We start from the raw sequence: 22,640 nt of genomic DNA, 5'->3' as shown, positions 1-22,640 counted from the left end.
GAGCTGGCCGGTTATTCCCCAGAGGCAGCAGAGGAGCACGCTGCCTTTGTAGGTGTTGGCAGCAAGTGTTTGGTGTGGGGCTCCCTGTTATTTCTGAAACTGAATTGTTGTAAGGTGGAATTGACCTCTGTAACCATTTTAATCTACTGTTCTGACTGCTTTATACACACTTTCTCTGTAAACTACAAAGGTCGATATGTTGGGGCAGTCTCATATAAGGCTAACCTATTAGTGATGGCTGTAAGATAGCATTATATATTCTACAGCCTCATCAAAAGACAATTGAATATCCCCTGTAGGAGCAAGATGAAATCCAAATGGTCATCCAATCAATAGGGTTATTTATTAAAAGCCCTGTGCTACGTACAGGGATTTGAAAGTTCATATTTTGGTAACTAGTACTTCTTACCCTATCTGTGTTAACTGTGACAATATTTGAAAATAAAGATTTTAATAAAATTTGGCATTTGTATTTGGACTACTATTGGCAAGCCTCTCATTAAAAGAAGGCAGCGCTTATTTGGACTACTATTGGCAAGCATCTCATTAAAAGAAAGCAGCACTGTTTATAATGTCAGGAGCATGGGGAATTGTGTAAGAAATTGCAGATCAGCTCCCAGTCTGCTTTAACAGTAGTCTAACATCAGACGAACTAACTTTACTTGTTTGCTCATTAAATAGTATTAAATAATAGAAGTTATTGCCATTAAAAAAATGAGTGCAGTTTTCACAGACTTGCACAAGATTATTGAGTTATTACTATCATGAAATACACCACATAGATGATTTAGACAAAGTTGATAAATATTTACCATTAAGTCTATTTCAGAGATAGAGATTTGGTGGCTTTCCAATGACAGCCTTCACTTAAGTAAAGCAGCATATTTCTTTCTAGTTTCTACTCCCTTAAAAAGTTACTGTTTTTCTAGTGTAAATCCTGTCAGGGTCAGAAATTGTCAAAGAGCTTCCATAGCCTTAATTGGCACATTGCAGCAGAGTCATACTTAAGGTTTTGTTTCTTTATTTTGGAGAAATGGGAGATCAAAATGAGAATCAATCTATTGTTTAGTCTTGTTGATGGATTAATGTCATACGCTTATAGTTGTCTTGAATGATGCATTACATTATAGCTTGTTAGAGGGGAATGGGATCACAGAGGTCATTATGAGAAAACATCATACTAAGAAAAAGCCATTTTAGGTAGGATATATTTTATATTTGGTTCTTTGGATTGATACCTACTAGAAATAAAATTGGGTAAATGTTTTGTAACAGATGTACTTTTTTTTAGGGGACAAAAATATTCCACACACCTAGTGTGCTTGCTGTCATAGTAGGAATCTAATAGAGAGTAGGGCAAAAAAGAGGGCATGTGTTATTTCATTGGGGTGTGGCTGGCAACACACCCATTCACTCTCAGCTGATGCATGGCAGACAGAAACCCACAGGACCAGAGGAAACATGAAAGCAAATTACTGCTTTTATTTTTGTTTATTTTTTAAATTACTTCTATTTCAGTTCTAAAGTCTATAATAACTGAGAGCTTATGGTGGCAAAAAAAGAAAGAAAAGACTGTTCTTGCCTTCAGCATAACTATCTGTTTCTCAAGGGATCGCCTATCATCATTTTAATTTTTTGTGAGTTTCACTTAGTAAAAGACCATTTTGAAGACATGGCAGGGGGAGTGCTTAAGAAATGTAACGTGTCCAGAGGAATTAATTCACAATAGTAGCTCAATTTATGTTCATGCTTTAAAGTATTACAGCTACACAGATTGACAGTGCACAAAATCATCAAGGACAACGTCTGAAAGTTTGAAACAAATTTACTTCATCCAGTTGTATTGTATTTTTATTATTCATGGTATCCTGAGCATTTACACGTTAAATAGGCATGCAACAGAAACTAGAGTTTGCAGTGGACTTCAGCTGTTCTGTGGCTTATTATAACCATAACCATGCTGCAGTATTCTGCACTTTAAAAAAAAATCTTGTTAATATTCCTAATCAAAGGGACTGAACAGCTTCAGCCAACATGTCTGGAGAGAGAAAACCCTTCTTCTAAAATGTTACTGGTTTGAACCTCATCCAAGCTATTAGTAAATGAAATTATGATGATTCAAAGAAAGTTCATGATTTGAAACAAGTGACTGGTCTTGAACTTTGAAACAAGTGACTTGGTCATCTTCCATGCAAGTGTCTACCTCCTAGAAAGCACTGTAACTGTTATGCTATTAAAGATACCCTTTGAAAAGAGCCCATTGACTAAATGAATCTTATCAGTAAAGATATTCCTGCCATGCAGTCGTTGAGTATATTTGTGGAAAGGAGAGGCAGGTTGGATTGACATATTCTACCTGTTTTGTATTAAAAGAAAATTACAGTCCAGAAGACTCAAAACATAACTTAAAAAACAATCATATAACCTAATGAGATCTTAATTTCCTTATCCTTAGGCTCTCTTTTTACACAGGCAAAATGTCAGACAACTTTCCTATCCAATGCAGAAAGGAATCTGCACAGTGTCATAGTTCATGAAATTCCACTTCTGTGACAATGCGTAGCTCCAAATAGCTCCAAAAACATGGATCAGTAATGTGATTGAAAGAATCTGTGTACATGCAATCTTAGCCATTCCCCTCTCCACCCAATGTACATTTTTTGTGATTGCCCTTCTGTTTTGTTGGCTGACTGGCTTCCAGCCACTGGGACATTGTTTTGGGATATATTATGTGTGTTTTTCATTAAAGGATGGCCAGTCCCGTACAGTGAGGCAGTTCCAGTTCACTGACTGGCCAGAACAAGGAGTGCCAAAGTCTGGAGAAGGATTTATTGACTTCATAGGCCAAGTGCATAAAACAAAAGAGCAGTTTGGTCAGGATGGACCAATCTCTGTTCATTGTAGGTAAGTAAACAAAATCTCAAAATAATTCATGTGCAATTTTTTTTCTAAAGTTGACTTTAGAAGTAGCTGACGGCAGTGAAAGCATATAGGTAAGTGGTAAGTGGAACTTTGTAGGTGAACTATCAGAAATGTAATCAAATAGAAGGGTTAAAAAGGGACGTATAGGAGGATTGCTTTATGAAGTGGGAGCTGTTTTGTGATACAATTACATGCATACAGAAAAGATTCTCCTGAAGTATGTGGAAACGTGATATTTTTCTTCATTGAAAAGTGTCTCTATCACAGTGTGAAAACAACTTGATCAGTGCTACATTCAGAAAGCAGTAGGAAATGCCTCATCACAGGTTGCTCTATCTGATTTTTTTCTACTGCTAATTAAAAGTGAATCTGTTACATCGGTGGGGATTATTAGCTGTAAACAAACTAGTTACTCCTGAGTAGCACCTTAGTGGCAAACAAGACAAGCCAAAGAAAAATGGTGGCTACATCAGGAAAGTGAATAGAATAGAAATCGGAGTTCAGAAACTTTGCCTGTCAAAAAATCCTCAAGGTTTGGATTGGTGAGTTAGAACCTTAGAATGTAATGCCCATTTTCTGATGTGCTGAGCTTCCTAAACTCCTTTACATTGAGATGCAGATGACAACAGCTTGCAGGGTGCATTGGAATAATCCAGGGGCAAGATTTTATAACATTATGGTATTTTTTATTTATTTTCACTGCAGTATTCTAAAGTCTATAGCAGATGGCCAAAAATAATATCTTTATCTTTTATCTCTTATTTAACAAATTACTTCCTATAAATTCCATTAGGATTTTAGATATTCATTTTGCAACATTAAATTGTTTTTTGATAGATTGAATGTTATTATTTATATATCATAGATGGAAAATATTAATATAGGTACCAAGTCCTCTCCGCAAGCCAAGCAGTTCCCTAATACTAACATGAAGACAAAATGAACAAATTTACTAGGACATATAACTGAAGAGAGAGAGAGAGGGAGAGAGAGAGAGAGATTCTTGTCCTTTCAAAGACAGAAGAATACATTCACATGTTCTGATGCTGTGTTTTAACAGAGATCTTTATGCTCCTTAATCAGGGAGACTAACAAAGTAAATATACTGAACTATTTAAATCCCACTTTTTCTGTGTGCCTAAGGATTTTTATAGCCTGTGAAGGAGAATGGCATTGCAAAGCCATGGTCAAAAGCCAGAGTTCAGGGATGCATTTTGCAAAGGAGAGTAAAAGACAGCCATGATAAGAACAAGCCTCGTTCTTCCTGACATTAAAGACTTTTGAGAGCAGAGAAATAATAAGCAGTATTTGTCGCTGTGTGCAGGCATGCATACGAAAGCAAGTATTCTTCTAAGTCCTTTCTACCATGCAAGCACTGCCTACTTGTGACTCTGAAATGAAATGAGTCTTGAAGCCCTTCCAATTAGGTGTGATCTTTCAGGCTGAAGCCATCAAGAATTCTACTATTGATTCTGGTAGAAACAATGTCAGATCCAACATAATCCATCAAGATTTTGTCTTTAAAAGTTTTATCATCATCCTAATGACATTTTAGAGGTTAGTACATCATTATCAATGTTAGTCAACTCATATGAATATTAAATAACCCTCTTAAATTGCTAAGTTTATTTGTTTCTTTCAGGAAGCACAAGATCCCAGGTACCTCTGTTAGCCTAGACCTTGTGATATTCTTAAAATGGCTCCAGTTGGTACCATGAGGAGTTTTCAAGGATTTTTTCTTGTAGAGGAAAAAAATGGGAAAAATATTTAACCATCAAATCCCCCAAGTGCCAGTTCCCTGCAGTTTCCATCCCACTCTACACATTTCTCATGAGTTTGCTTTCTGTGTTCCACAGTAAACCACCACCACCCACATTTTTCAAACATTAGGTACATTCTGCTTCTCTGGCACTTTTACAAATAGGTCAGTGTGTTACTATTTAAAACTTTCTAACCTCACCAGGCAATCAATTAAAAATTAACAAAATAGTAAAAGATTCACTCAGAAGCAAAATATTCACCAGAATCAGCCTTAGGCATTTGCAGTTTTATTTCAGGTTTTAGCTGGAGAGTAGGAAAGAACACCTTTTCCTGACATGCATTCAAGACCTACTTCTAAGAATAAATTCCTCCCTCTTATAAAAACATCAGTACTTCCTCATGACTGGTTAAGATATTCTAAGTTCTGTCTCTAATTGTTAAAACTTCAATGAATCCTCACTCTGAGCTAGCAGCATCATGGAGTGGTGCCAAGGACCCTTCACAATTTACTAAGCAGAAGGTTCTTCAAAACCTGTGGTGCACTCCTTTGTAAATTATTGTGGTAGAACTCAGTCTGCAGTTTGACTTGCACTGAATGAAGTCAGCTGATCTTTAAAAATACTACTAGTACGTTTGTGAACTTCCATCACTCTTAAGAAATCTGCTAATATGAAATGAATTAATGTTTAAATATGCTTGTCACTTTCAGCTGGAACAAGGTCCGTCAGTTTTCTACAGACGTTACCATTAGGATCTGAAAGCATTGAGATCTTTTCATATTAGTCTGTATTCCTCATTAAGTAATTCTCCAGATACCTTTTCACTTCTTAAGAACACAAGAGAGCAAATTATTTCCCTCCTCTTCTTGATTTAAAGAGTTCTGAATAGTTTTCTTAAGGTAATAAGGATTTGACTAATACCTAGTCTAGAAGTCATCACACATATATTTGGAAAGCCATACCTTTTTGTGTGAGTTCTTCAAACAGTTCAGCAGAAGCAAGAAGACCTGAAATGGTAATTGGCCTTCACTGTGCTGGACACTTTCTGGGGTACTGTTTAGATCCCATTGTCATCAACTCTTAAAGTCTAAACAGGTTTCAGCATTCTGTTTCGAGGACTTCTTGAGCATGTTTCTTAAACATCACCTTTTTAATTTATCCTACGAGGGACAGGAGATGTTATAATCCCGTTGCTCTATATCTGCAGGACTATTGCCATCACATATAGGAATACCAGCACTGAGAGCATGATATTTTATCAAGCTGTCTCTCAAGTGTCCTTAGCTTCACTCCTCTGAATGCACACAGGTTCTGCAATGTTTCTACATCCAATCACATATATTTAACAGCCCTAGAAATGTGCTGATCTAGACTAAACAATAAAATACCATTGTACAACCTGGACGTTGGTTTCTACACTGGTCTCAGTGTTCAGTGCGCTTCTGTTATGGTCCATGTGAATGTTCAGAGTTCTTCAGCCTCTCCCTGTGGTTCATCTTCTTCCCATTGAATAGGTCTATAAGTCTCCAGCTTCTCAAGCCTATTGTACTGGAGAAAACCTTGTGAAGGGGTCACAATCCACTATGAGATGATGGGTTGCTTAATTACCACCACTCAGACTCAGAAGATCCTTTTTTTTCTGTGTCCAGGAGTGATCCACACGAACAGATGATTATTTAAGTTTAATGGCTGACTACTGTTGGCACTTTTAGTTACAGAAATTTCTTTCTTGTGGGTTTTAGCTAATGGCAGAAATCCAAGACAGAACAGAGGGCAAATAAGCTATATATTCAAAAAAGAGATTCCATTCTAATATGGACACACACAGTATATGTATATCAGCATCTGTAATCTATGCACCGGACTGTGAAACTTCAATAAAAGCTATATCTTAGGTTTTACATGTGTCAGTTATTTAAATTGTAGTGTGTATGAACGATTTCAATATTAACTGAAAGTCCACTGGTTGTCTTCATCTCAAAATAGGGGGTCAGCTAACATATCAAATGGAGGGGATACACATGAACAAGTTGAGATGAAGAAAGCAGTAACATGCATTTTGGTTGCCTTTTCTTATGTCATTTCCGGTATAGATCACCAGCAGCAAACACTCTCATTTTCCCTCACCATATGCTGATTACTGTATATTTGGATCAACAAACCAAGTCACTTTGCAGTGAAGACTGGAAAGTCAGGAAGTACATAAGTAGTATGTTGAGTTTGCTTGAGAGCAGTTATTCTTCTGAATGAAATGTGGCAGTTTGCTATGGAATTTTGCTCAGTGAGCCTTTCCCTGTTTTGAAATCTATACGCATATGGTGTGTTGTATCCACAGATAAGTTGTCAGCCAATTTTTTCAGCACTGACTGTCAATTAACATTCCCCCCCCCCTTTTTTTTTATTGTAATAGTGCGGGTGTTGGAAGAACTGGAGTATTCATAACCCTGAGCATTGTGTTGGAAAGAATGAGATATGAAGGTGTTGTTGACATCTTCCAGACTGTCAAAATGTTAAGGACGCAACGGCCAGCCATGGTACAGACGGAGGTGAGGAGAACAGTGTCCATATACAATGGTGATGGAAAAGGAGGCGAGGTGGGGGGAGCAATTTCCACAACCAAGAATGCACAGATGGAGACTGTGTAAAATGTGCTTACATTTATATGTTTAGTGACTATGTGGCTACAGAGTAAAATTTGCCATAGATGCAGTGCAAGAATTATTTCATGTTATTATGGCAGTAGATGCTGCTTGCTGGGGAAGAAAAGAATCACTTCAGTAGTGGATCCTGATTTATGAGTAAAACCATTCTTCAAGAAATGCTACCCATTTTTATTTGAACCTTTCCTTCCTGGCAGAAATGTGTGGTAATAAAGAAGGAGGCCAAATGTTTGTGCGGGTGGACCCACTAAATTCTGTATGTTCCAAGAGCAAAGTGTTGTTCATGGCTTCAAACTCAGGCTGTATTATTTTCATGGTTGTCTTGACTTTGTGTCACCAAGCAAGTGGCTGTTTGGCCTGAAAATCATAATGGTAAATTCAGCCTTGGGAAAACTACAGAGTAAATGATTGCCTTGGTAGCAAGAGTGCTATAGATAAATGAGGAGAGAGATAAGCAGTATCAACTGATCTCCTGGGCTTGATTCCTTGGAACTGTGTCATGTCATAAAGAACATTAAATATTTTCGGTATGTGCTTAATTTCTACTTAAATTTCTGKACAGGAGACTTGAACTCAGCCTGAGTGAGTAGATTAGAGAACCAAGTCAAAGGGCAAAAGAAGGGAAAAATTTTAGGTCATACCTTTATTTGATATAATTTGATTGACACTGGCCTTTATATTACATTCTATGAAATTTAAGATGGTTCCCCAGAGTTTACCATTTTCTACAAGAAAATTGCACTTATTCAGAAAAAGCTGGATAGTCTTATTTTTAAGAAGACAACTTTATAAATACATATATGAGAAATATAGATAAGATTGTCACTTATACAAGTAACTCACTGTGACCAAATGGAAGAATTAATTACATTTCTTTTCCATTACCATCATTATTCTAGAAGTGTGCATTAGGCAAAATGAAAAATATCTATTTTCTGTCCTTTTGTTTCCAAGAAATAAATAGAGCATACAGAAAAACTAGGCTTCTTGGAGCCTACCTGACAAATACAGAATTGGGCTATGTGATATATTCCCCCTCCTCCTGCTTCAGCTTGTTTCTGTATGCTACCCTTCACCCCCAGCTGAAAGCAGAAGTGTTGGGGATTCATTTCTCTCAGGACTCGTAAAAGAAATCCTACATTCAGTAATATAAGGTGCTAAGAAATCTAATCCTTATTCAACAAAGCATTTGAAATCAGTATGAACCACCCACATACTTAAAATCTAGGAGCATGTTTTAAAGTATTCTCCCACTGTTCCAACACCAAGGAGAAAGGAGCTATTAGTGATCATGTCATTAAACTGATGCAAGTATCTAATCAGTCTCCTGGTCTTCAAAAAATTTTTAATTTTGATCTTAATAAATACAACCTATATGGGGTTGCCAGATATCGCTATAATATAAATGACTAGACTGTTTTGATATTTTGGATGGCTTTCGGAAGTAATTTCTTTCTGTTTTTCGTCATCTACACCCTGAGTAGCAGTCACAAATGAGTACACTGACTTGGCATTTTAGTATAAGCATGTAATGTTTCATAAATGTGCAAAAGGACTGCTGTGTGTGCATGGGAATAACATGAAGTGCCAAATACTGGATTCACTAAAAGTATATGCAAATCTCTCACCACCTTGCGCTTTCTTTCTCTGTTTTCAGGTTGAAGTGCAATATCTTTCATGTTAATAAGGTGCTTAGCTACATGTTTCTCTCTTAGACCCTGTTCTTGCCACAGGCTAACATATCTTCACATCATCAACACAGCTTACGTTACTGAAGGTTGGGGTCCCCTTGCTTCCTAACCTGATTTTTAACCTGGTGGCTTTCCATGCAGCATTCTGTATCAGGGCTGTGATGGATACTGTCACTTAGTGCAGTGTGTCATATTTGCTGTAGAGTTAATTGAACATCTTGCTAGTTATTTTCAAATACATGGGGGGGAAAAGAATCTTAACATGCTCCCATAAGAGAAAAAGCTTTTTGCTAATGTTACATTAATTCAGAACCACAAATGCTCAGTAAATGGTTGTATAGTCTCTTCACGAAAAGAAGGTGCGTTCTGTGGAGAATGTTATTGCATTAAATCTCAGTCTGTCTTCATTTATTGTAACTCAGACTGCTGTTCTGTTGATGTCAGCAAGAGAATACTGCTGAACTGCAGATGCCTCTGTGGTATATTTGTCTGTAGCCATGAAGAATTCACTCTTACTTGAAATAAAATAGGAAGCAACCAACAAGCCAGCTTTTGAAGCTTTCCTTTTTTTCTCTTTCTTTCTCCAGGATCAATACCAGTTCTGCTATCGAGCCGCACTAGAATATCTGGGCAGCTTTGATCACTATGCAACGTAAAAACCCACCGTGGATTTTTATTGCAGGCCCTTTAAGATCCAGAGAGCCGCTTCTGAGCCATACGGTGTGCTTTAGAAATACTTCTTAACTCTTAGCTAAGGAGCAATTATTGGGGATATATAAAACAAACAAAAATATTGGGGATATATAAAACAAAAACAAAAACTATTCCATGTGGACCAAGAATTCACAGTTTAATAACCTAACCATAATAAAACAATCCTGACCGGTGAGGCGTCTGAAGGATCTCATTTACAGATACCTCAAGGGTCCGACATTGGTTGAAGTTAAAGGGAAGAGGAAATTGTTGGAAAGAAGCATCATCTTGTTCAGGATTGCATGATTGTTGCAAAGAGGAGTTTTGAGAGAACTGCAATTCAGTGCAAGATGTTTGTTAAAGGGCCGGTACCTGGCTTCTAAAACAAAAGGGACTCTTTGCTTCAACATCACCCCTTTCCACCATACTGCTCATCATAACACTTTAGGGAAAATGTGGGAATGTTTAAAAAGAAAGTCCTTGATTTAGTTTTTTAGTATTGTAAAGATACTGCTGACCTGTGCTTCATTTTTAACTGTGTAAACTTTTTCCTTTTTTTAACAAGAGTTTATCATTCAATGAAGTGAATTAAAAACAAGGTTGCATAACTGTTCATTTTTTTGTTTAAAAATTGTAGATTTTTTTAAGCTGTAGAACTGTTATCTGTAATACCGTGCTGTAGACATGTTAACGAATTTGAAAATATGCACATTTTTGTGCAGTCCTATATTTATCTACAGTACCACAGTCTCATTAGATATTACTTTTACAGTTTTGTTTATTTTATTTTTCTTTAAGATAATATTCATTGTAATCAGTTAAATCAAAATGGGGCTTTTTGGTTTCATTTGGAATCAACAGGGAGGCGCAAAGTATAAAGATGCTGCTAACACACACGCATACATGCACACACACGCACACACACACGCACACACGCACATGCACACCCCTCTCTCCTTCTATATGTATAGGTATATGTATGTATTATGGTCTACTCAAATCTATCTCTCTGTATAGTTACAGAGATACAGATAGATAGATATCTACACACATGCACATAAATATATCAGTTCTTCCATGACTTGGATTTATCAAAGTGATGGGAAAGTTTTTCAGCATACTACAATCAGGCTATACTAGTATTTGATCTTCTCTGCATTTCCAAGGTCCATAAACTTTTGTTTTGAAGGGAAATGAGGAATGCACATCACTGATATTAGAACATCATCTCAAGTAATATCTCAAGTAATATTTCTAGCCACGTTGCCACTTGAACACGCAAATACACACACACACACACACACACACACACAAAACACATGCATGCATGCACACACACTTACACACAAACACACACACACAGTATGTGGTTTAGGCTTCCAGTGAAGTTAAATATTTGTAACACTTTAGTGCAATAAGAAATCATATTATTAAATGTAGGAGGTGTGCATGTGGGAAAGGTCAGTGCATATCCCTTTAGGGGGGAGAATGTTGTAATATACTAGCTATTAAGATGTTTTAAAATTGTATTCAATAGTATACTGTCTATAGTGTGCGCTATGAAATTTACATTTATCGTATGTAACAGGGCAAAGCCAAACACACATTGCTCTGTGAAATCAAACTTTTTGTGGCATACAGCATTGTTTGGAGATGCTGGTTTTTATTTTAATTTTACATTTAGAGTGCCTTATATTTGATGCCTATTTTGAATAGCATTTCTTTAAGTTAGCCTTCATTTGTATTTAGTTCAGTTCATATCTCTGTTATTCTTTTCAGTGAAAACATTCTAACACATGTAATCATACAATTTTGAATAATATGCATTCCCAGTCTCTAATCAAGTACGGATGGTAATAAGTGATAACCCAAAACACATAGGTAGTCAAGGCCCTTTGTCTTTCCATATTTCCAATAACAGACCAGCCCACGACTTAAAGATCCATTGCCAGTTGGCTTTTCAAAACCACTGTGTCACTGGTTATAGTATTATCATTGCAGAGATGTAGCAGTACACTAGTAGTAGCTGACATAAGTAGTGTTTGTGCATCTTTTTTTTTTTTTTTTTTTAATTTTGGGCCAGCCCTGCTCTTTCACTTGTGTCAACAGATTGCTAAAGTCAAACCGTTGCTTTCGGTGGGATGGTTCATGTAAGGCTAGCACAACTGAGCCTGCAGGGCATATTTTAGAATGACACTAGATTTTCTTCTGGGGATAAAAAAAATTCTGTTAACAGCACAAAGTATTTTGTGGGACTCTTAATAGCATGCCATTTACATTGACCCCATTTTCTGTCATGCCTTGTACCACTTAGTACATGAGTATCAAGGGAATTCTTTCTTTGGGGTTTCAGATAAGAGCATCGGTATGGCTTGGCAATGTCACCTTAACTTTTTCTTCTTCTTCTTCTTCCACATTTCCCACTACTAGCAGAAAGAAATATATGAAAGACCAAACTCTAGCAAGCATTGTATTTGAGCACTTTTGTAAAGAAAAAAAACACAAAAACAAAACAAAAATATAAATATATATATAAAATAGAAGTATTATAGAAGGCTACCTCAGAATGAGATTCTATAACTTACATCTGAACCAGAGAAGAATGTGCACTATGTTTCTTTTTCTTCTTCTTTCTTGATTTGTATTTTTTGAAGAATTATTGAAGTGCCAGGTTATGTGGTGTGGTCATGTCCTTTTACTCAAATATTGGGGATCAGAAAAACACATATAATCATAAAAAGGATATTTTTGGAAATAGACTAGGGAAGATTCTTGCACACCAGATCTGTAAACAGATCAGAGCTTTCTCCCTAGTAGACTATCTTGCAAGGTCTAAGGATAAAGGAGGGCGTTAAAAAAGATTAGAGCCAATTTGTAAGGGTAACCGCTGTACAACTAAATATTCCTCTAGTTTTTATGTTTATGAGTTGTTTCTAAAGAGAACCATTAGCATCATTGATGTGCATTCCACTTTCTGTATTCTTATATATAGCCATTCTACAGTTAATTTAAATTGTAAGCATGTCTACATATAGCACACATTTCCAAGCTTAGAATTGGTTTCATCAGCATAACCAGTACGGTGCTATTATTTACGTTTGTATGTGTAGTTATGTCTAATTTTGTAATTAGTTGCAATGGGGAAAAACTCAAAATATATAAAAATGATTTGTACAGAATTTTATTTTAGCTCTTTTTTTAAAATGTTTTGAGTAGCTAGATGTTGGAGAGGATGGCTGGGGGAAGGGAGGGGCCCTCTAGGGAGATTTGCACTTTCTATACCTTTGTACTATGCACTGCCCTATTGATTCTACACCCAATAATGTTATTACTTGAACCCATCTGTAAGAAACTGCTTATAAAATCCACTTGTGTGTACGTAAATAACACAGAACGTGTAAAAAGGAAAAAAAAAGTTTGCAGTGACAAACAAAAAATGCAGCTGCTTTTTTTCCTTTTATTCTCTCCGGGTTCTCCTTTATTTTTCTTTTTTCTTTTTTTTTCTTATTTCCTTTTTTTTCTTGGTGCCCTGATACTCCAACCGATATCAGAAGGCTGCAGGTCCCATCATAACCATCTGTTATGTGGCTTTGCCATTCAAGCTTGGAGTGTCTTTACAAAGATAATAAAAAATTGTGTTCTTTGCTCTTGTTTTGGATGCATAGACTGAAAAATAAAAAAATTACCTTGTAAAATGGCTTGTTAAAAAAATACAATTACCTCTAATTAGTAGTACGCGTAAATGTTTTACAGAATGAAAGGCGTGCTTTTTATTTTCTTACTTCGTTACATTGGTGGCGAAAGAAAGTCTGTATGAAAATCAGTTCTTTGCTGACACAAGTTCCATTTGTTACAAATGAATTCTAATAAAACGTCAGTGTTATGCAGCCCTGGTCTTCTTTCTTAAGCAGTACTTTTGGAATCAAAACTTGTTTGCCCTCGTGGTGATAAAGGAGTTTAATTGAAACTACAAAGCAGTCATTAATCTTCTTAACTAGTAGTTGGACAATGGAAAATGCATTTCTAGGTTAGCAAATGCATTGTCTTCAGCAGCAAATTTTGAGCCAGCATAAGCAAAATTCTCATTTGACATGAATTCCCATAACTTCATGAATTTCAACAAAATTATGACACTTTACATTCCTCAGGTCTTCCCCTTTGTGCTTTAGAAATGTATCATTTCATTGGGAAAATACAATTCTGTCCACTCATAGGCCCCATCCCAACAGGGTAAAACACCTACACATATTTGGGGAGGACTGTGAATTCTTCACTTTCTTCTGAATTTGCCTGCCATGCTGCAGGTTCTGGAGTGAACCGAAGGTGAAGCAGTGCAAAGTTGCTGGTTGGCATTCAGTAACAGCGGCCAGCAGTCGCGCCTGGGCTGTAGCTCATTTCGGTCCTGTCCCGCAAGCTCCGCTTCTGCCAGGGAGCGCCCAGGTGCGCCTGTGAAGCTGCCATCCAAAGACTGGGCAAAACAGCACTGTCGCTCTTCTTTGAAAAGATTCATGTAAACGTGCTAAAGTGTAATGGGGCAAACTACAAGGAGCACGGCATGGAAGTCTGGTCAAGGCAAAGAGGACGCGATCTCGCTGTTTGCTGGTTTTGGAAGCAGGCAGGCTCTATTCCTAAGCTTGTTTGGTTACTGAGAGAACACGGTCTATTAGCAACTCGTGTTAAGTACATGTTAATAAAGAATTCACTGCACTGGCGGGATTTGCAAAGACATTAACATCAGACTGATTTATAAGAACTTGCATTATTCTTAGCCTAATTTTTCCAGTAAGATTGAGATATTAGTGTAAAAGAGAAACTTTAATATTCTCACAATTTTGTTAGTTTCCTACTGACTTCAATGGATTTTTACAGTTACTACTTTGCAGGCTAGCTACCTTTTTCCTGGACATTTTTTTGCAGTCTTTGTGAAGTGGTTTGAAGTTGTGTTATGTAAGGGTTCCTTTAATGATCTGAGTGGCTTCAGATGGTTCCCTTTAATGTCAGAATTTGACTCTTTTGGATTTTTCTGTTCTGTGCATCCAGCACAGGCCAAAGTATACTGTGTGAAAAAAAATGAATATTGATACAAAGATCTGACTATGTACAGATTAATACATTTCAAGTACAGCTGATATGTTTTAGCAAGACTAGTTCTAATTATTTTCTAAGTTAAGTTAGAATTAAGTCCTAAGAAAAAGTATTTTACATCATATCCCTTGAAACCATCAAAGTTAGTTATGAGACACTGTTGAGATGTAAAATTGCCCCATATCAAACCAAAACAATAACTAGACTTTTGATGGAGCAGGTATGTGAGTGGGAATAGCACCCGGGCAGTCCTGACCCTGCAGTAAGAGAGAATTCAGGTCTGCCATTTGCATTTCTTTACCCACTGCCCTCATCTCCCAGCCTATCTGAGAGTGTTAGGATAAAAGTGGGCTACTGATAAATGTATAAGCAGAGTATTGAAAACATACTGGTGGAGAATATACAGAAAGAAACTGCTCACTGACCAGAGTGTCTGGAACAGATCAGTACCTAATGAAACTAAGAATATTATAACCATCGCTGTTCAAGAAGGGAAGAGGAAAATGTTTACAGAAACCACTGGCAGTTTTTTTGCTTCAAATGGAAACATGACCTTCTTTCTTTTCCTCTTAACCCACTGTATAATCAGCAGAATGATCTTTAATTTAATTACTTTTTACACTCTTCTGGCAAACTTTGGAATTTTGAGGGGAAAAAAAGCAAATTTGTTGACATGTAAGCCAATCTACCAATAACAAATGAATCTCTCTTCCATAAAACTTAATCTGGGAAAAAAAACAAACAAACAAAAAAAACCCATGGCTTGCTTGTAGAATTGCAAAGTTCAGCAAATAGCCCTGCATTTTGCAACCTTGAAGTCTCACAATTTCAGACAATCAAACTTTGACAACAGCACTGGATCAAATTGGCAACAATGGCAATGAAAGGTATCAAATGATATGCTGTATTACTTGCACTACCAAAGTATATCTTTAAAGCCTTTTCAAGAGTATGGAACACTGGTACTTTTTTATTCAATCACTGGGGAAATGAAATATACATAGACTTTAAACTACACATTACTAAAGATGATCTTTAAGACCTTTGACAAAATGTTGGGTTTAGTTTTTTTTCTTCTTTTTTTTTCTTTTTTTTAGGAAGAGATATTAATGTTGTGCTACCTAGCACTGACTGAATGCATTTGAAAAGTTATTTTATTCAAAAAATGAAGGCTTTGAATACTGTAGTTATATTGGTATTCAAGAGAGAATATTTTCCTATTGCACTACCCTGTCTGTTTTAAACAAGCTGGTTTCGCCCTCTTATTCTGCCTATGATGGCCGTGATAGTAGGATCCAGCATATTTTTCCATCACTAATGCAATGAGGAAGATGGGAGGAAACATCTGCTGACTAGCTTTCAGACGAGAGCAGAATGATAACCTGCAAATGAGACATTGTAATGAATAGAGATCATTTTGCATCTAAGCTATAAATAGGGTGCTTTTGAACCCAAAATGCATTCAGCTTGCTTCTGTCAGCAGAAGTCTTTATTATTATAGCAAGAACAAGCAAACAGCCTTTCTTTGCCAATAAAAGCAGTGCATTATATATTCAATAGCCTTATTGGATTTAGAATGTAAATCTTTCAAATCAAAACTGCCTGGAAATGCATTTGCTTCTCTGAACGATAAAGACAAGCAAACAAATATAAGACTTTCTTCATTGGAAGAAATTATTTGAAAATACAGGAGGATTACTAAATTGTGCATTAAGATTCTTATACTTCTGGTCTTTGAAAATCCAGCTTGGTCTTGAAATCCAGAAGGATCTAAAGGACTTAAATGAACCTAGTTTTCTGTTGTGGTGGGCACTTTGCAAACACACAGCAAGAGGGAGTTCCTGCCTGGGAATTTCTCACGCACACAACAAAACAAAACAAAACAAAATATCAGCTAAAGGCTGGATGGGGACAAACATACAGGTGACATTCCAAGTTCATGAGGTAGATCACTGTCAGTGCTGACTCCTGAGCCAAACCAGTTAGCCAGCACTACCACTACAAGTCATCTCGTTCAGATGTTATGATATTTCAAAATATGCATAACAAGAACTGTAAAAATCAGTGTCTGATGTTGGGTACCCAGTAACCTACTGAACACAGATGTGGCATAACTGTCATCTTTCACTGACAACAGTAAAACTATATTTCTGTTCCATGCATATAAAATTTTTATCAAATTAATACAACATCATCCCAATAGTCTACACTTTCAAAGAACTTTTTGCAAGCACTTCATGCAGTCACACCTTTGAATGCCTTTTATTCTACTTCATATGCTAATGTTTGCTCTTCCTTTTTCATCAAATGCTTATACTTTCTAGCTCTTTGACTGTTTCCCTTAGAGCTTAGTTCCTGACAGTTTTAGAGCGCTGGTACCCAATTTACAGCATCAGGCAGAAAAATGGAATGACAAAATAGAAACCAAGCCCACATAATCTCAGCTCAGAAGGTGCGATAGATTGACTACAAAATCATTCTTAACCATTACAGAATGTGGCTGCAGAATAACTCTTCCCTAATGATTAGGTAACAGAGCAGCATCTCAATATGGTGAATTAGAGCCATCTCCTAGACAAAAAACAGAAATAGAGGTGGGCTTCTATTTCAGCTCCAATATAGGCACAGAAAAGATTAAATTCCAAGTGTTGTTTGTTTGTTTGTTTGTTTGTTTTTCTGGTAAAAGACAATATTTGCTTTTATTGAAAATCAATATAAATAAGTGGCATTCATTTTCCATTAACAAATTTTATTGTCCATTGTAGTTTCCAGCATTGACGTTGAGCCGAAATTGTAACTGATACTCTTGGGCAGCCAGCTGCAGAGAAGCTTTTTCTGCAAACTCTGGTTGGGGCATGAGATGATAGAATATAATGGACGTTACAAGACGGGAAAGATAACATTACTGACCAGAAACTGTAGAAAATATGGGGGGATGGGGGGGAGACAGAAACAGTGCAACAAATAAATAAATCCTGTCAGCATTTATTGACTAAAATTTCTACAACTTCTATTGAAAAAGCACAAGTCTGCAACCAAACCTCACAGCTGAGGCCGTAAGAGCTTCAGTTAAAACCTTGCTCTGGCACATGCCACCCACATGAAAGCACCACTGGTCTTTCTCTGTCTGTCCAAATGAAGAAGTAATACAAAGTGCAAGATCTATGGAAAGAAGTGAAAGTGAAGCCATGTATTCAGGAACATTCAATACCATGTTAATAATCATGAATCTAGGGGTATCCTTCCTGCATACTAACCTTTAAGTCAAATGCATGTACAAATACACTTAGGATAGGCAAATGCATTTTGTGGTTATTGTTACTAAGATTAAAATGATGAATATTTATTTTTTAAATAGCAGATGCAAATTAATAATCTGGAAATATACCAAATTTTAATTTTCAACAGAAAAGACTTTGTTCTATTTTTAGCGTCTTAGTCATAGGATTTAAGCTAAAAATACTACCAAATAAGTAATATATCTAAGAAAAATATTTAGTTAAATATCTGATGTTTGGTTGCTTTTCTAAAGACAAATGAAAAAAAATGTGGATCTTTGTTATGCCTGAATCACTCTAATACATGAATGCTCTAAAGTGATCGAAAATGAACAGAGGCACTCAGTGCACAGACAGGATTTTTCCTCTCTCAAAATTAAGAGTACTCAAACTGAAATCATGAACATTGACTGGAATTAGAAATACTGTTAGTTTACTCCTTAGAAATGTTTTGGCTGCATTAATACTTCTTGCTAATGTCTTCTGAGGACCCAGCTGGTCACACTCCTTTGCCTGATTACAAAATTGATGCTTTTAAACAAGTAAAAATACTTTGTGTGATTGTGTTAATCTCATAATTGCTAGGAGTAAATTCTGAAAAGGCTAAAAGGCTAATTATATGCTGAGGATTACATTCTTTTACATAGATGGTCTGTTGTTCTAAACAATATATTCTATAAACACAAAAACCAGATTTTGCTTTTGGGTTTTGGGTTTTTGGAAGTGTTTTATTAAAGAAAATGTTAAAAGGTCATCATGTTATCACAAAGCTCCTGCTTATAAGTAAACTTGCTTACAAAAGCATCATATAATTCAAATATTTAATTACGTACTCAGATCTTTTTTCAGAGGAAGAGAGAGAGAGATTATGAAATAATCTCTGCTGATGGCATCTGCTCTAGTTACTTGCTCATATTATTCTAGCATTTTGACCTTGCCTCCCTTTTAACTGCTATAAGATGGAGATATTAATATCAACATATTATTTTGATAGTAATCTGCTTTGGGCAATGATTTTACTTGCCTTTAAGCACAATACACACCTATGTCATTCACTATATATTACCAGTAAAAATAGCACAAAATGATTATTTCATGGAATGCTGAAGAACCAAACAACATAATTTCAAGATCAACAAGCTGAGACCAAACCCCTTGAAATGGCAGAGCAGTGAAATTTTAAATATAGACACAAGCTTTGCAAACAAAACTCCCTCACTCTATCAATTTAATAGGATATCAAAACTGTTATTGAGACAAACGCTATTTTAAAGAAGGGAGGAGATAAGACAAGGACCAGAAAACTTGGTGGCTTTATGGCTATATGCAACATGAATGCATAAGCCCTGTGGTTTGAAAAAGTTGAAGAAAGCTTTACCCATTGACTTCCATGAACATAAACCAAGGTACCTAACTTCCTCCAGAAGCTTTGCAACCTCTTCCAAGACAGCGAAAGATAGAAAAAGAAGCAGTTCCCATGAAGAATGACCTGAGTGTATTTTCTGATGCTGTATATGGTATATAATGACCACTGAGCCACTGAAAGGTTCCATTGAGACAGGAGGGTTTTAAGAGCCTACTTCTGAACAACAGCAAAGTTTTATAAACTCAGACTCATCTGAACTGTGTGGTATATCTGTTCTCCACAGCAGGGTTGGAGGACTCATAAAATCTATACTGCTTCAAAACACATGTCCGAACACATTATGGAGTTCTCAAAGGATGTGTCTCAGCCTCTTCAATATTGTATCTCCTTATTCACAGTCCATAATGGGTCTCCTGTAACAACCCTACGAGAATAGGAAATCTAGCATCATTTTTATATACATATACACATATACATAATGTATGTATACACATACATACAGTCCTTCCTAACGTTTGCATTAGGAGGTCTCTTGGCACTCTTCAGAAAATGTGTGTGTCATTCACATTTTTTCTCCTGGAGACTTGATCTGTATAAACAGGGCTTCTTAGTGGCATCATTTTTACTTACATTTCTTTTTTCCTTTCCCCTTGGTCCCAAGACCAGATATGTGTCAAACCCTTGCCAAAGTTCCCTTTTTCAGAAGAATTCCACAGTTTGTGTAATGGTTCAAGTGCAAAGTGAGGTTATTGGAACTGGGTAACCTAAGCATATTAGCCTTACTCTCCTACCTGTGCAAATTAATCCAGTATTAGCACTCAGTGTTTATTTCTTGCAGATTCAATATTTTTTTGTAAATAAGACTGAAATGATTTGTCTAATTTGCAACCCATCATCTGCCCAGAATTTTCAATTTTATGTGCCACAATTGCTCATTAAAGTGATTTTCCAACTGAAGAGAGATTTTTATGACTGAAAAAAAGTATCCCTTGTCTCATCCATGAATGTGAGAAAGTGGGGCATGCTTCAGCCCTCTCATTCCCTTTTAAGTTTCTATTTATGATCTTTGGTTTCAAGGAAAATTGATATTTTAGATGCATTTGTTCAGTGGTTCATTGGCCATTGTCTGGCTTTGTGCCTGTTCAGTTGAGAGGGAAAATTGAAAGTAATTTCCTTAGAGGTATATGTTTTGCCTGGGTTGAAGACCCGGAGTTTTTAGCATTTGCCTGAGCTGAAGCCATGTCCAGAGGCTAAAATCAAGACTAATGCAAGTTGAAGTCTTACACTGTTTAATTAAAGCATCTGCACTGTTTTCTTTCACTGTTGAATGCTTCTGACAAACAAGTTCCCAGAGCAATGTGAATCTGGTGTTTTGCAGATTTGGTAAGTGTAGCATTCCTAACACAGTCTTAATTTAGTGCACTAAACATAGATGTCGGTGATGCTTTTTTTCAGTCTTAGCATCTGATTTATTTCTTTCTTTCAAAGGAAAGAAATAACTGTCTAGCTGTCCTGCAGTTTCAGGGGGAGAAATAAAAGAACATAACAAGCTGGATGTTTCTAATAAGAGAGGAGGGATGTTGCCTGAGATACCTATATTAGAAAATCTTCCCCCCCAGCACAGGTCATCTATGTGCAGAGTTTCTTGTCACCAGGAGCTGAGAGTTCTCAGAAGAAGCTGAAAGGGAGTTCCAGTTGCTGAGGCAGTTAATCCTGGACACAGGGCAGGTATGATACAAAACAGGTATCTAGCAACAAAAGAATCCTCATTTATAATTCTCCTTAGTGAAAAAAAAAAAGGGTCATTATGACTAATTTCTGTCCAAATTTTTTTTCTTCTTTTTTTGGGGGGGGGTGTGTTTGTTTTGTTTTTATTGTTTAAGCTGTATCGATGTTCCTCTGGAAATGGACCCACTTCAGTGAATGAGCAAGCCAAGGGACCCAAAGATTTCTATTTCTTTCACTGGTGGTGTGCACAGTAGGGTTGGCCTTTGTGGTATCCACACTCTGGGGATTCAGGAGAGCACTGTCACACAGACGGGACATAAAAGCTCTTACCTTCCTATAGGGTCCTGTGCTCAAGTCCCCTGTAGGGACCAAGTCAGCTGAGATTTATACGGAACTCACAAAACCCAAACAGCTGAGCAGGAACCTCTCTGATCTGACTGGTAGGAAACTCCAAGGAGACCGATATGGGTTAGACATGTTTGCTTTCCTTGGAACCGATATGCATGGGAGGTCTGCAGCAATAAAGACTCCCTGTTGGTGGAAGGCAATCACATTAGAAAACACCTAAACAGGCAGGGCATACACGAGTCATTGGCCCTGAGGAATACATGCGCAAACACTGAGGGAGCTGGCCAAAGTCACCGCCAGGCCACTCTCGATTATCGTTGCAAGGTCACAGTGACTGGGGGAGGTTCCTGAGGAATGGAAGAAAGCAAATGTCACTCCTGTTCTCAAGAAAGACAAGAAGATGAGTCTGGGGAAGTGTAGGCTGGTCAGCCTCACCTTGATCCCTGGACAGGTGACAGAGCAAGTAATCCTGGAAGTCATTTCCAAACACATGAAGAACAAAGTGGCTGGGAGCAGTCAGTGTGAATCTACAAAGGGGAAGCCTAGCTATCAAAGAGCTACAAAGAAATGAGGTTAGAAGGGAAACTGACAACACTGCCAGCTGTTTTAAGTTTGATGTTGTATATTTAGGATACACGCACCAAGCCCTGTAGTAGGAACAAAATGAGATATAGGAGCTGCTCACAGCTCTGAACCTCCGTCTGCCCACAGAAGCTCTCTCATCCTCTCCAATGGTCCTTTCTGGAGCCACAGACCGTGTGTGTCCTCTGACTCCTCTAGCTACCTGCCTCTAGGGTTTATGTCCTACTTCCTCTTCTCTCTCAGTTCCTTTTCACATGCACCTGCTGCTACTTCAGACAAGTCCGTCAGATAATCTCTCCATTTTCACAGTTAGCATTTTTGAGTGCTTACAATCATGTTACCTGTGTTTGGGTTTAGGAACCAACATGGTCTCTTGGAGGGATTTTACCAATGCTCTCTCAAACGAGGGACCACTGTTACATCTGCTGCAGCTGACGCCTTTTCACACAACAGACAGAAAAGAAAAAGACAGTCGCACAGACTAGTAATGTCTGGGCTGGGGCGGTGAGATTTTTCTTTCTGCTCAT

At 37.1% G+C, this 22,640-nt stretch overlaps 1 protein-coding gene across 1 annotated transcript in view; it reads left to right on the top strand.

Annotated features, from left to right (window-relative positions):
• PTPRD (protein tyrosine phosphatase, receptor type D) overlaps positions 1-9,825 on the top strand; it is a 283,005-nt gene extending 273,180 nt beyond the window's left edge. The window contains exons 35-37 of the mRNA XM_026083567.1: positions 2,750-2,904; positions 7,093-7,228; positions 9,621-9,825. Of these exons, the coding sequence (XP_025939352.1) occupies positions 2,750-2,904; positions 7,093-7,228; positions 9,621-9,689 (360 nt within the window). The 3' untranslated portion in view covers positions 9,690-9,825. The remainder of the gene's footprint in view (positions 1-2,749; positions 2,905-7,092; positions 7,229-9,620) is intronic.
• The last annotated feature ends 12,815 nt before the right edge of the window (positions 9,826-22,640 follow it).

This window comes from Apteryx rowi, unplaced genomic scaffold, assembly GCF_003343035.1.
Source record: "Apteryx rowi isolate R43461 unplaced genomic scaffold, aptRow1 scaffold_61, whole genome shotgun sequence".
In the NCBI taxonomy this organism is placed as follows: domain Eukaryota; kingdom Metazoa; phylum Chordata; class Aves; order Apterygiformes; family Apterygidae; genus Apteryx; species Apteryx rowi.
The sequence above is the reverse complement of the archived record's forward strand: the minus strand, read 5'-3'. Positions and strand labels throughout refer to the sequence as shown.